The sequence below is a fragment of the Bactrocera dorsalis genome, chromosome 1 (genome assembly GCF_023373825.1).
Source record: "Bactrocera dorsalis isolate Fly_Bdor chromosome 1, ASM2337382v1, whole genome shotgun sequence".
Classification (NCBI taxonomy): Eukaryota; Metazoa; Arthropoda; class Insecta; order Diptera; family Tephritidae; genus Bactrocera; species Bactrocera dorsalis.
The window spans coordinates 58,525,103-58,540,001 of NC_064303.1; the positions used below are offsets into that span (position 1 = coordinate 58,525,103).

Consider the following 14,899-nt stretch of genomic DNA (forward strand, 5'->3'; position numbering starts at 1 on the left):
TTCTAATTTCTTGGATTTTCTGGTTGTCATTATAATTCTGTATATTTCAGTTAGGGTTGAATGAAGTCGCTTCACCATCTCACCAATTTCGAATTGGGCTCCTTGAGACTCATTAGCCATGTAAGTGGTCTGTGGTCAGTAATTATTTTAAATTTACGACCGAAGAGATATGGGCGGAAATATTTGGTTGCCCACACTATGGCTAAAAGCTCTTTCTCAATAGTGGAATAGTTAATCTCACTCTCAGAAAGAGTCCTACTTGCGTAGCAAATAGGTTTGTCACTACCTATGTGACCTTGAGAAAGGACTGCTCCAAGCGCAATGTTACTTGCGTCTGTTGTGAGTAAAAGTGGCTTTGTGAAATCAGGGTATTGCAGTATTGGATCGTTCATTAAAATGTTCTTGCATGTTTCGAAAGCTTCTAGGTATCTGGCATTTAGTGTTATGCTTCTGCCCTTTTTTAAGCATTCTGTCATTGGTTTTGCAAGTCTTGCCAGGTTCGGGATAAACTTCCTATAATAACTAAGTAGGCCTATGAACGATTTTATTTCACGATTAGTTCGTGGTATTGGAAATTTCTGTATGGCTTCTATTTTTGTCGGATCCGGTTTTATGCCTTCCGTCGTGACTACATGTCCTAAAAAAGCAATTTCTTTTCGCATAAACTCTGATTTGTCCATCTGGACTTTAAAATTTGAACATCTTAACTTTAGAAAGACTTTTTCTAGATTCTCAATATGTTCCTGGGTACGTCAAAAATATAATAATGTCATCTAAATACACTAGACAGATTTTTCCAACTAAATCATTTAGGACATTATCCATGATCCTCTGGAAAGTTGAGGGTGCGTTTTTTTAAGCCAAAAGGCATTCTTACGTATTCGTAGTAACCCCCTTCCACAGTAAAGGCTGTTTTTGATATGTCCCGTGGATCCATTTCAATTTGATGGAAGCCACTTGCTAAGTCCAAAGTCGAAAAGTAAAGGCATTTGCCCAGTTTATCCAAGATCTCAGATATGTTCGGGAGTGGGTACCTGTCCGAGACGGTTTTCTCGTTCTACTTCCTATAGTCAATGACCAGTCTCCATTTCGTTTTCCCCGATGCGTCCTTCTTTTTAGGAACAATCCATACTGGAGAGCTCCATGGGGAAAAGCTCGGTTTAATAATCCCTTGCTCCAACATCTCTGATATCTGTCTTCGAACTTCCTCTTTGTGAACGAAAGGATACCTGTAAGACCTAGTATGAATAGGAATATCGTCCGTCGTCCTAATTCTGTGTTTTATTTCATTTGCAAACGTCAACTTTTCATCCTCTCTATAAAAGATATCACTATATTTAGTACATAGTTTCAAAAGTTTATGCTTTTCTTCGCCATTCAGATGTTCCATTCGGAGTAAGTCAGATAAATTTGCATTTCTTTCACTGTTTGATTTGCAATGCATATTAAAGTTATTAAGTTCGACGAAGTTTTCTGAATTATACGGACTTGTTTTCAGGGGTTGCTCTAAGAAAATTGTTTGGTCATTCCCCGTGGGACTAACTACTTCTATTGTACTAAACCAGTCTTTAGCAAAATATATGCCTGGAGAAATAATTAAGCCGTTGTCCAAAGTTATTGTATTTATCATAATATCTCCTTCCTTAGAATCAACTGGCAGTTTTACGAAATGTTTCGAATTTGCCTCTATTGTGAATTTATCAGAGGAAAAATTTGGTTTCATTTTAAGAGGTATTGTAATATTATTTGTAATTAGTATTTTATTTTCAAGATCAATTTTAGCTTTAATTTTTGTCAGAAAATCTAAGCCTAACAGTCCGTCAAAATAATCATGGAATTTAAAAACTAAGAATGTAAGAGTTCCTGTTTTCCTAATTTCTTTGAAAATTGGTAATGTTACTTGCTTGTCAATTATATATTTATGTAAGATGGTATATATAGTTATTGGAGTACATTTCTTGATATCTAAGGGATTTATAAATTCCGGGTTTATAAATGAAGAAGAAGCTCCGGTATCTATTAGGAATCTTAATTGTCTGCCAAATGGAGAGCTTATACTGATATAGGGTAAAATACTACCATGTTTATTGCAGTCTATATATCCTGTTTGTTTCTTGAGGCTAACTGTAAAAAATCCTGATTATCGTCAATATTGTAATTTTCATATTGGTCCAGGTTTATCTTGTTAGCGTGGTCAAGACATGGGACAGAGCTTTCATTTCGAAGACTTCTAAATTCGTTAATATTATTCATTTCATTCCTATTTGTTATCCTACTAAATTGAGTGCTTGGGCTAGTTTTAAATTTGTTTGTACCCTTTTCAAATTTTGAAAATCCACTACCGGTATCCATAGGTTCTGGTGGAGGCTGTGATTGCCTCCAATTTGTTTGTCTCGAAAAATTATCGAAGCGTTGGCTGGGTTTAAAATTTGAAAAATTCTCGCGATGTACTTGGGAATTTTGGAGTAACAAATTACGATTCTGATTGTTTGAATTTGGCTCAAAGTTATTGTTATTAACATAGTAAGGTCTGGTTGAAAAATTAGAATATCTTTTAGGTTGGTAATAATTTTCTTGTTTGGTGCATTATTTACAAAATTTTGTGGATATTTAGGATATGGATTATATTGGTAATTTGGTCTCCATTGAGGATATTTGGGTTTATTCAAATTGGACCTAATATAATGAATATTCTGTTCTCTGATGCAGTAGTCAAGGGCAATCGGCAATGATTCTGGTCTCATTGCTCTAATCGTAGATCCCATAGGTTCCCGTAAACCTGACAAAAATGAGTTTAGGCACATTTCAGAAAATAGATTTCTCTTTGCATTAATTACATTAGTGTCGGACTCATGGATAGATAAATTATTAGACAAAGCTGATTGAATTTCCATTATTTCGCTGTAATATTTTTCAATCGGTTTGCCGTATTGTTTTAAACAATGAAGATCTCTAATTAGGGATGTTTCTGTCCTTTTATCTGAATAATGCGATATCAAGTTTCCTCTGATCTCATCCCAATTGAGGGATGTGCCATACATGTTCAAGACTTCATTGGCTTGACCATCTATTTTATTTCTTATGGCCCTCAAGAGGATTAGTCCATGAGGAGTGTTATCTGCTCCCCTAATGTGAAGGAGTATTTCTTCCACATTACTAATGAATTCGTGGAGCAATCTTGGATTACCATCAAATTTGGGTAGGTCCTTGATTGCATCTGGAATCCTAAGTGAGCTAAAAATGTCGATATTATTCATGTTGTTACTACTAATTGTCGTTTGAGTCCCTGATATACTTGGAACTTCTGTATTTGAAAGCATATTAAAATTTAATGTACTGTCCTCGGATATAACGGGTAGGCTTCTTGACTTAAAAATCTTAAAACTTTTAGGATATGGAAAATTTCTAGATTAATTACTCATCAAAAATAATAACTTGTTTTATGTACGTAGGATTATTTGGTTCCGATTGATTGATCGGAATTTGGAATCAAATAATGCCTACACAAAAATAATATGTAATTAATTTTTTTTTTTTTTTTTTACTTTTTCCACTTTTTCACTTTTCCACTTCGTCCTTTTCCTTTTTAATTTTATTGATTTTGGCAAGAAAATATAACTATTTTCTTTTAAATTGTAAAGATTATATATATATATATATATGTATATTTTTTTTTTGATATTTCCAATCTTCCTTTGGAATTAATATATTTTTAGTTAAAATTTTCCTAATTTTATTTACTTTCACAATATATTTATGTACACACGAGTATGTTAACTTTTCTTAATTTTATTAAATTTTTTTTTTTTTTTTTTTTTTTAATTATATTTCCAATCTTCCTTTGGAATTAATATATTTTTAGTTAAAATTTTCCTAATTTTATTTACTTTCACAATATATTTATGTACACACGAGTATGTTAACTTTTCTTCAAAATTTATTTTTATTTTTTATTTGTTTTATTTTATATGTATATGTAATTCAATAACCGCTCATTTACTTACAGAGCCCCTATGAGAATGGTGTGCATGAGGGGTGTAGGTCCTTTTTTCCACCGGTTCACTTATGTATCTCCTTGTGGCCTTATACCAATGTTCTCTTGGTATTTGTTTTGCGTCCGATATTCCCTCGGATTTAGAACAGGCGGCCCCTTATGTGGTCCAAGGATTCACAAAGTTTTATTTCGATAGCACTTTTAGACTTTCGACTCGAACCGTTGGCTTTTCGACTGCGCCAGTTATGTTATTTACGTTGCTCAAACTTTCTTTCGTTCAATAAAACACCTTATTCCTTCGAAGGTTACACCAATAATGAATTTTATTCTTAAACCAATTTTACATCAAGTCAAACAAGTAAAATAAATTTGATGAGTCAGTAAAAATAAAAGTGGATAACAGGAAGTAAGCATTAATTACAATTTTTGCAAGTAAGTATTAATTACAATTTTTGCAATGTTTTAAATAATAAAATAAATTTAATGATACATATGTTCTTATTATTTTATTGGTGTCTTATGAAGTCAAGCAAATAAATTTGATGAGTCAGTAAAATAAAAACAATAGTGAGTGCACAAAAGTTGATAACAGGAAGTAAGTATTATTTACAGTTGTTGTATTGTTTTAAATAATAAAATAAACTTAATGATATGTTCTTATATTTATTGGTGTCTTCTTGGTTTTGGTGGGGGTTGATGTGACGATATAACTCCCGTCTGTCCGTCTGTCTGCCTGTATATATACGAACTAGTCCCTCAGTTTTTAAGATATCCTTTTGAAATTATTTATAAATTGTGTAGTTATTATTAGAATCCATTAAAAAAAATATTACTATATTGGTTAGTAAAAAATTCAATGCTGACACAGCACTTATTGTGTTACAGTTCATAGAACACACACAACATTCAAATGGTAATAGTGCAGGTGTCTATTTACTGCTACAATTTCTTTATGAAATCAACGTATCACTTACTAAATAAAAATATTTTTAGGTGCTGCACAAAATCTTATCTCTGCTGTGTGCAATTTCTCATTTCTTTGTTTTCTTTTCTTTTGGAATGATGTGCTAAGGGAAGTGAACTATGCTCAGATTGCATTGCAAAGTAAAGGTTTATGTGTTGATGAAATAATCATAAAACTAGAAGCACGTCGTCTATTCATTGGAGAGAAACGGTTGCATCTAGCAGGAGAGGCAATAGATTTTGCTGACGACGAATTCTTCGCAAGAAACGCATGCCCGGTGAGTTAGCCGCCGATACTGGACTTACACTTAGAGCGGAACTTCAAAAGGACATGTTAGAATGTATTGACAGATTCAATATTGAACTCGAGACACGAGTAAAGTCCATTAAAGACGTAGCTTCATTGTTTGAGGTTGTGCAGTCAAAGACCTTGCTTTTGGCAAAAACACTCAACAGTTAAAATTTGCTATATCAAAATTTACTAACCTTTACGATGAAGTATCAGTAACAGAACTAATTTTAGAAATACCAAGATTGAGAAGACATGTAAAAGCGGCTAATATTACTGTCTCTAATTGGGTGACGCGGGACTATTTGAAATTCATTGTGGAACGGGATTTTACAGCATCTCTTCCGAATCTAACGGTCGCACTAAAGTTATTTATGACAATATGTGCATCAGTCGCTTCATGTGAGAGAAGTTTCAGCAAATTAAAATTAATTAAAAATTACTTGCGGTCTACAGTGACTGAAACCAGATTAAACAATCTTGGTATTTTAACGATAGAACATGAAGCAACACAAAATATAAATTTTGAAGACGTGATTTCGGAGTTTGCAAGTGTCAAAGCTAGAAGGAAAAAATTTTAATTTTTTCACATAATATACTAATATTTGTAATGCTCCTGTTGTAATAAAATGTAAATGATTATTTTTTTACTTTAAAAGTTTTGATTGAGTTTTGGGGTGACACCTTCAAAATCCGCCCCGGGTGTCACCTATGCTAGCTATGCCACTGTATATATTTATATATTAATAGTTGTACTCGAGGAAAACGAAGTAAATTTTTTAGTAACGCCTCAAGAACAAAAGTCCAATAATAATAAATATAACGATAGGAAAAACTAAAATTAGTTGCCTTATAGATACAGGATACTACAAGCATATCAAAAGAAGGGATGTTTTCGGAAAATTATCCCAAAATAACAATGAAATATCCTATAAAATACAAAACTTTCCACACCATTTCCAAAAGAATTTGGATGCTTTGGCACCATTCAGTGGAAACTATTGAACTTTTCAAACACAAAATTTTCAGGTATAATATGCCAAAATTTCTTAAAACCTTTACAACCAAAAATTAATTGTGCGGAAAACTACGTTGAAATTTTAAAAAATAATAAAATTTATTTCGAAGAATTTAAATATTCCCAATACATAGAGAATGCTTGTAATATGGAGCATACTAAACAAAATTATTTAAAGGACAAATTCAATTTTTCCCATTTGAATATAGAAGAGCATCAAGCAACCTTAAGGCTGTTCAATGACTTTGAAGACCTTTTCTTTAAAGAAGGAGATAAGCTATCATGCACCAATGAGGTACAGCATGGAATTATAACAACAAATTGTAAGCCTTTATACTCCAAAATTTATAGATATCCTCAAATTCATGAAGAAGCAATAAAATGGCAGATTGAAGAAATGCTACAACAGAAAATAATTAAAGAAAGCAATTCACCCTACAGCTATAATCGCGTAAGCGGTGTCTACGCCAGTAAAGAAGAATTCACCCTACAATAGTCCCTTATGGATTGTAGAGAAAAAAGTAGACAATTCCGGAAAAAGAAATATAGAATTGTCATCGACTACAGAAAATTAAACGAATTTACCAAAGATGAAAAATTTCCAATTTCAAACTTAAATTCAATCCTAGACAAACTAGGTAGATCACAGTACTTCACCACCCTGGATTTAGCCAAAGGTTTTCACCAAATCTCCGTTAGAGAGGAAGACTGAAGAAAACCGCCTTCTCAACACCATTTGGGCATTACGAATTTATTCGAATGTCATTTGGATTAAAAAATGGTCCGTCAACGTTTCAAAGATTGATGAATAGAGTCCTTAACGAAATATTAATAAAATATGCATCGTATATATGGACGATATTTTAGTATTTAGCATTTGCTTGGAAGAGCATTTAACTAATTTAAAGCAAATATTCGAAGCCCTAAGGCTAGTTAAGTTAAAAATGCAAGTGGGCAATGTGAATTTCTCAAGAAAAAACTCAATTTTTGGGCCACATTTTAACATTAGAAGGAATTAAGCCAAATCCAGCCGAAGTTAAAATCATTCAAAACCTAAAGATACCTAATACCACAAAAAGAATAAAATCATTTTTAGGAATGACAGGATTCTATAGGATATTTATTAAGGATTATGCAAAAGGTGCAGATCCTATGACACAATATCTAAAAAAAAGGACAAACAATAAATATATACAACCCACAATTTATTGCAGCGTTTGAAAAATTAAAAGATATAGTTACAAATTCACCTATATTACGATATCCTAATTTTAATAAATAATTTAGGATTACAACTCATGCTAGTAATTTTGCAATAGCAGCAGTTCTGTCTCAATATGGTCACCCCATTGCATATGCATCATGAACACTAAATAATCATGAAACAAATAATGCTAACATCGAAAAAGAACTCTTAGCGATAGTATGGGCCGTGAAATATTTTAGGCCTTATGGCTTTGGTAGGCAATTTGATTTGGAATGCGACCACCAACCATTGAAATGGCTAATGATAAAATACTCCGGGAAGGAGATAAGTCCAAGACTTCAAAGATGGTTAGTGAATTTGGGCGAATATAATTTTTCCATAGAATACATTAAAGGGAAAAAAAATTATATAGCAGACTTTTTCAGCAGAATAAGAAATGACGAAATTATTTCCCACAGCATGTCAGTTCATTCACAAGAAAAAAATACAGAATTTGAAATTCCAATATTAGATACAGTTGTTAACAGGTTTAAAACGCAAATAATAATAATAAAGGAGAAACAAACCGCCGACAAATCTATATTCAATTACAAACGAATTTATATTGAGAGAGATAGTGAAGAAAATGGAATAAGAGACATGATTAGAAGGGAAATATGTATGTAGAGGAAAAGTAGGTATACGAGGTTTGACAATTAAGTAAGAAGACTGATTTTAAACCTGTGACCTTTAAATTCCCTTTCTCTTTTTCTGGCATCCCTCCCCACTCCATTGATATATGTACCATCGCTCTAGCTTGTTTAGTTCGCCTGCTGCGTCAAGTTGAGTAGACGTGTGTTTGTAGTGCTCGTCAAGAAAATGGAAAAACGAAATCAAGAGCAACGCGTCGCGATAAAATTTTGCGCCAGATTGGACGAAACAGCTTCGGAAACGTACGCTAAAGTTGTATGAGTGTATGGTGATAGTGCTCTTAGTCGTGAAACCAAACGCCAAAGCTCACAATGGTTGTCTCCGCGCGACCCCCACCCGAAAAAAGCTCGCATGAGCAAGTCGAAGGTGAAAACGATGATTATTGAATTGTTTGATAGCCGTGGAATCACAAAGAATTCGTTCCACCGGGGAAAACTGTGAATCAGGTCTACTATTGCCAAGTACTCGAAGGATTACGAAAACGACTCAACAGAGCCCAGACATCGCTCGTAACTGGATCCTTCATCACGACAACAAGCCGTACCACACCGTGCATGTCCCAGTATTTGGCCTCTAAAGGGATCACCGTGTTGCAACAGCTGCCTTATTCGCCCGACATGTCACCCTTTTGACTTTTTTTGTTTCCTAAAAAAAAATCGGTGATCAAAGAAACCCATTTTGAGCCGATTACTGACATCCAGGCGGCCGTGACGAGGGTACTCGCGAACATCCCAGTCTAAGCGTTCCAGAAATGTTACGAAGAAAGAAAAACGCCCTGGAATCGCTGTATAGCTGCCCCAGGGGACTACTTTAAAGGGGATGGCAGAATGTAGAATAATTTTCAAATATACGGTTTTTATGAAATCAGTCTCATTACTTAATTGTCATACCTCGTATATTCGCATCTTAGCGATCAAGAATATTATAAAGTACATAAAAATATTGGAGAAGAATTTCCATCTAATCTTAACGTGAAATTTGTCAAATGTTCTTATTTAGCAAAGGACGTTGACAACGAAAAAAATTAAGAAAACAAATTGTATCTATATACAGTGAAACTTCTCTAACTCGAACTTCCGTAGCTCGAAATATTCTCTATATCGAATTTTCTTAAGAACAAAATACGTTTTTATAACATCACTATGTAATTTTTTCCCTATAAGTCGAATTTCTGTTACCCGAATATTTCTAAAACACGAACTAAAATGTCACAGAAACTGCAGCGGTAACCAAGCGTAACTCGAATTTTTCGGGGAAACACCTACCGCAATTTCGGGGAATTACCGAGCTGCGAGTCGGCGACAGATAACGACTTGTATTTTAAATTTCTTAGCACTTACATAAGATTGTATCAGTTGTTGTTACAACGGTGGTGAAAATTGTCAATTTTTGTAGTGATATTGGACTAAAATGACATCAAAACGAAGTGTAAAGTGTTTAACGCTTAAGGAAAAGTTAAAGCTAATTGCCGAGGTAGAAAAGGGCGAAAACAAAAAGAAAACATTGCACAAATATTTGGGATTCCTCCTAATACGTTATCAACCATTTTGAAAAACAAAGACAAACTCTTAGAACAAAAAGGTGACTATAATTTTAACTCCAAACGAAAAAGGATTACAACTTGCGTCAATAATGATGTTGATCAAGCTATGCTTAAGTGGGTTACTACCGCACGTGAGAAAAATCTTCCTCTCTCGGGAACCTTAATCAGAGGAAAAGCTAAAGAATTTGCGATTGCTTTGGGTTGCGAAAATTTTTCTGCTAGTGTAGGGTAGTTAGATAAATTTAAAAAAAGGCATAATATCGCACAAATGTCGATTTGTGGAGAAAGTGCTTCAGCCGATTTACAGTCTAGTGAAGATTGGAAAAAAAAACGTTTATCCAGATTTAATCACACAATGCCACGAAAACGATATTTTTAATGCAGATGAAACGGGCATTTTTTTTTAATGTTTACCCAATAAAACATTAGCCTTTAAAGGTCAAAAATGCTTTGGTGGCAAAAACAGCAAGGAGAGAATTACCGTTATGGTTGCAAGCAATATGAGTGGTTCAGAAAAGTTGAAATTGCTAGTTATCGGAAGTCAAAAAACCCACGTTGTTTTAAGGGTATAAAATCACTTGATGTGGACTATGAGTACAACAAAAAAGCGTGGATGACAAGTGAAATTTATGATAAGTGGCTCAAAAGTCTAGATAAAGTCTTTGTTGCCCAAAATAGGAAAATACTACTGTTCGTTGACAATTGTCCGGCACATCCTAAAAATGTACAAGCAAACTTAAAAAACATTAAACTGCAATATTTTCCTCCTAATTTGACGTCTGTTCTACAACCAATGGACCAAGGGATTATTCAAAATCTCAAGCAACATTATAGAAAACGAATTGTGATGAAAGTTTTGGCCCATATGGAAGAACCAACTCCTACGACTGTGTCCTTACTTGATGCAATCAGGGATCTAAACAAAACCTGGAATTTGGGTGTAAAACCACAAACAATCAGCAATTGTTTTAGAAAGGCTGGTTTTGCTAAAGGTGAGTTAATGCAGAATGCTACTACGGATGACTGGGATGAAGAAGACAATCTTCCATTGTCTGAATTGAAACAAATTTGGACCACATATCGAACGGCAATGGGAACCGATAATGTGTCTTTTGATGATTACGTCGATACTGACCATGGTGTGCAAACAATGGGATTCCCAACAGATGAAGACATTTTAGATAGCGTCATGGAAAATCTAGTTCCTTCTGGAAAAGGTAAGTCTAAAGTAAAATTTGTAAATTGTAGCATTGTTCAACACAAATAATCTATTGTTTCAGACTAAGAGGAGGAAGTCTCTAGTGAAAGCGAGGTTGTAACAACAACTGAAACTATACCCACATTTAATCAATCGTATTCTGCTATCCAGACCCTAAGAAATTTTACTTCGTCAAAAGAAAATGTTCCCATGCGTCAATAAATGTAGTGGAACATTTTATAGAGAAAGAGAAATGGTCCGTATTTAAACAAAAAAAAAATTACCAATTTTTTCCAATAAGAATTTATATACATTTATATATATACTACATATGTATTACAAACTGTCTTTTTAAATAAACATGTACATACATACATATGTAAATAAATTTGAACTCAACTTAGTGTATTTTCCTTAATTCGAATTTTCCGTAACTCGAACTCTACTTTCTGTCCCTTGGACATTCGAGTTAGGGAAGTTCCACTGTATATAAAATTAAGTGGCAAAACTTCCTGTTCGCATACTCCTCCTAGACGGCTTGCCCGATTTCAATGAAATTTTCAGGGGTGATTGGGGTCTGTTTGGAGGGTGCACATAAGAAATTTAATGTGTGTATCATTGCGCGTTTTGCAAAAAAAAAAATAAAATAAAATGATACATCCCGCCTATACAAATTCTCATGAAATAATGTTTTGCCGCAAGATTGGTAGTCCTGTCAAATGCCTTTTAATTCCTTTCTAATAAACAGAAACAACTGGCGGATGTTTACAACTAATAAAAAACATTGACATCGCATGTTGATCGTATTTGCCTTTTTGTTCTTTTTATTGACATATTTTAAAATTGTGTGTATTTTTCTCTGATTTCAACGTGATTAACATTCTGCAAGTGAGTATTGTTGTTGTTTCGTATGTGATGCCATGCGGTTCGATTGTCGCTTGAAAATGCGCGGTGTGTGTAAAAAAAAGTGTTTCAACATTGTGTGTTTTTTCCAGATTTAGTTCCATCGATTTGCTACATTTATTCGAACCGATTTTGTGTGCAACACACACAAAGCAAGTGAGTATTGTTATTGTTTCGTTAGTGCTTCCATGCGGTTTGCAAATACACTGTTGGTGGGTCTTATTGCATATGCGTGTGTAGTTTAAGATGTAGTTTTAGGTTAATTTTTACATTTTTATTTATGTACTTCAAATATGCATACTCTAGAAAATGCCTCGACTGCGCCAACGTAATACGGTTGGCAGGCATACGAGTGATTCACGTCGAATGTCAATATTAAGAAGAAATCACAGCGAAGAGCAACGCGCTCAAGTGAATGCCCGAGGTAGAGCGGTGTACAGAGAGCGGCGTGCACAGATTAGAGCTGAATTCGCCGACAATCAACGGCCAAATTACCGTCAAGGCCGAGTTCCTGTCCGCCTTCGCGATCAAATGGAACATGTTGGCTTTCACTACGATCCTGACTGCGACTACAGCCTGCATGGTGCCATCGGAGCAATGGATATTATTTATACGCTTTTCAATGCAGCGAAATTTCGAGGAGAAACAGCTGGCATGTGCTGCTCCAGTTGCAAAGTGAAACTGCCTGCATTGGAACCGGCACCAGAACCATTACATTCCTTGCTCACTGGAGAATCGCCGACGTCTAAGCATTTCTTGCAGAACATACAAGCGTACAATTCATGCTTTCAAATGACTTCTTTTGGTGCCACAAAGATCATTAGAGATCCATTTATGCCGACGTTCAAGGTGATTACTTTGCATGGAATTTCCAGTGAAACATTTGACATTTTTATTCTGCAGATTCAGGGACAAATGTACCATCGAGCAGGCTTGCTCATACCATTTGCCGATGCCGACTATCAATTTTTGCAAATATATTTCATCGGTAATGAAACTGACCAACTAAATCAACAATGTAAAATTGCGACCGGCACAAGGCGAGAAATCGTACTAAATTTGCAAAGATTTCTCAATGAGCACAATGAATTGATTCGATTGTTCAAAATCGCATTGGACCGCATGCCGTCTGATAACCATCGAATCGTCATCAGAGCAGACAAAATGCCGATGGGGCAGCATGCCAGACGATTCAACCCACCAACAATCGATGAGGTGGCAATCGTCATTGTTGGCGAACAGTTTGAATCGCGAGATATTGTACTGCACCGTAGAAACGAACAACTTCAGCGTGTTTCCGAGCTACACCGTAGTTATGATGCATTACAATATCCGATATTATTGTGGAGAGGTGATGACGGCTATCACATCAATATGCGATTGATGAATCCAACTACTGGTAAAAAAAGTACAATTTCTGAGAAGAAATGCTACTTACGATTCAATATTTTGTGTATTGTTCATTTATAGGCCAAGAAACACCGAAAAAACTCAGTGCGATGAACTTCTATTCGTACAGAATAATGATTCGTCCGCAAGAAGATAACTACATCCTGAAATGTCGCAAGCTTTTCCATCGGTATTTGGTTGACATGTATGCGAAGATCGAGACCGAACGTGTCAACTTTATTCGATTCAACCAAGCGAAATTGCGTTCTGAAGAGTACATCCATTTGAGAGACGCCGTAATGAATGATGCAAATGTGAATAGCATTGGACGTCTGACAATATTGCCAGCCACATACATCGGCAGTCCGCGCCATATGCACGAGTATGCGCAAGATGCGATGTCGTATGTGCGCCATTACGGCAGACCGGATCTGTTCATAACGTTCACGTGCAATCCCAAGTGGAATGACATCAAATGCCATTTGTTCCCCGGTCAATCTTGACAGCACGTGTATTCAGGGAAAAGCAAAAAGCAATGATGGATTTAATTGTGAAACTTTGTGTTTTTGGAGAAGTTCGATGCTGGATGTACTCGATCGAATGGCAGAAAAGAGGATTACCGCATGCACACATCTTGATTTGCTTAGTTCGCAAAATACGACCAGATCAGATTGACAAAGTCATCTCAGCGGAAATTCCAGATGAAGCAATCGACCCACAATTGTTCGACGTTGTAACAAAAAACATGATCCACGGCCCTTGAGGCGCTATTAATCCAACGTCACCATGCATGATTGACAATAAGTGTTCAAAGCGCTATCCTAGAGCTTTAGTTGATGATACAATCACTGGAAATGACGGATATCAATTATATCGGCGTCGATCCGCTGAAGATGGTGGTAATTCAACGGTCATAAAAGTTCGGGATCAAGACGTTGATGTTGATAATCGTTGGGTCGTGCCGTATTCACCATAGTTGTCAAAAATTTTCGAAGCGCACATCAATGTAGAATATTGCAACTCTGTCAAATCGATTAAATACATCTGCAAATACGTAAATAAGGGCAGTGATATGGCAGTTTTCGGAGTGGCTGATTATCAGACAATCGATGAAATTCAGCAATACCAAATGGGCCGTTATATAAGCAGCAACGAAGCGGTATGGCGCATTTTATCGTTTCCAATACACGACTGGCATCCCGTTGTTCTTCATTTGGCAGTTCATCTCGAAAATGGTCAACGCGTTTATTTCACTGCAGACAATATACAACAGAGCGCAGCACGACCACCGCGGACAACACTTACTACCTTTTTCGAGTTGTGTGAAACCGATGAATTTGCATTTGCATTTCAACGACGAAAGCAAGGGGAGCGTGTTGACGGTTATCCAAATGTCCGTAAAACCGATGCATAGGACGCATTTACACCATCCATCCGAACAACGCCGAATGTTTCTATTTGCGTCTGCTATTAGTCAACGTGCGCGGACCAAGATCATTTGATGATTTAAAAACTGTTGACGGTCAGTTGTGTGTGACGTATCGTCAAGCATGTCAGCGATTGCATTTGTTAGAAGATGATATGCATTGGGACACCGCACTTCATGACGCATCACTCACATCTCATCCAAAACTAATACGCGTATTATTCGCAATAATAATATCTACATGCCTTCCGTCAAATCCGCAAGAACTGTGGAATAAGT

General features: G+C 35.5%; 1 protein-coding gene across 2 annotated transcripts; it reads left to right on the top strand.

Annotated features, from left to right (window-relative positions):
* The first annotated feature begins 3,929 nt into the window (after window positions 1-3,929).
* Window positions 3,930-14,225, top strand: LOC125780361 (uncharacterized). Of its 2 annotated transcripts, XM_049462643.1 has the most exons (3): window positions 3,930-10,921; window positions 10,985-13,204; window positions 13,276-14,225. In XM_049462643.1, exons 2-3 carry the CDS (start codon window positions 12,115-12,117, stop codon window positions 13,695-13,697), a joined length of 1,512 nt encoding a protein of 503 aa, XP_049318600.1. In that variant the 5' UTR covers window positions 3,930-10,921; window positions 10,985-12,114; the 3' UTR covers window positions 13,698-14,225. The 2 variants fall into 2 exon arrangements, with proteins under 2 accessions (XP_049318600.1, XP_049318599.1); XM_049462642.1 differs by having other exon boundaries at window positions 3,930-13,204.
* Window positions 14,226-14,899: the final 674 nt, after the last annotated feature.

Bases quoted from the DNA above. Each gene is read 5' to 3' on its own strand.
- LOC125780361 (XM_049462642.1), top strand. From the start codon at position 12,115: ATGCCTCGACTGCGCCAACGTAATACGGTTGGCAGGCATACGAGTGAT. The intron at 13,205-13,275 runs GTAAAAAAAGTA...GTTCATTTATAG, and splicing joins ATTGATGAATCCAACTACTG to GCCAAGAAACACCGAAAAAA.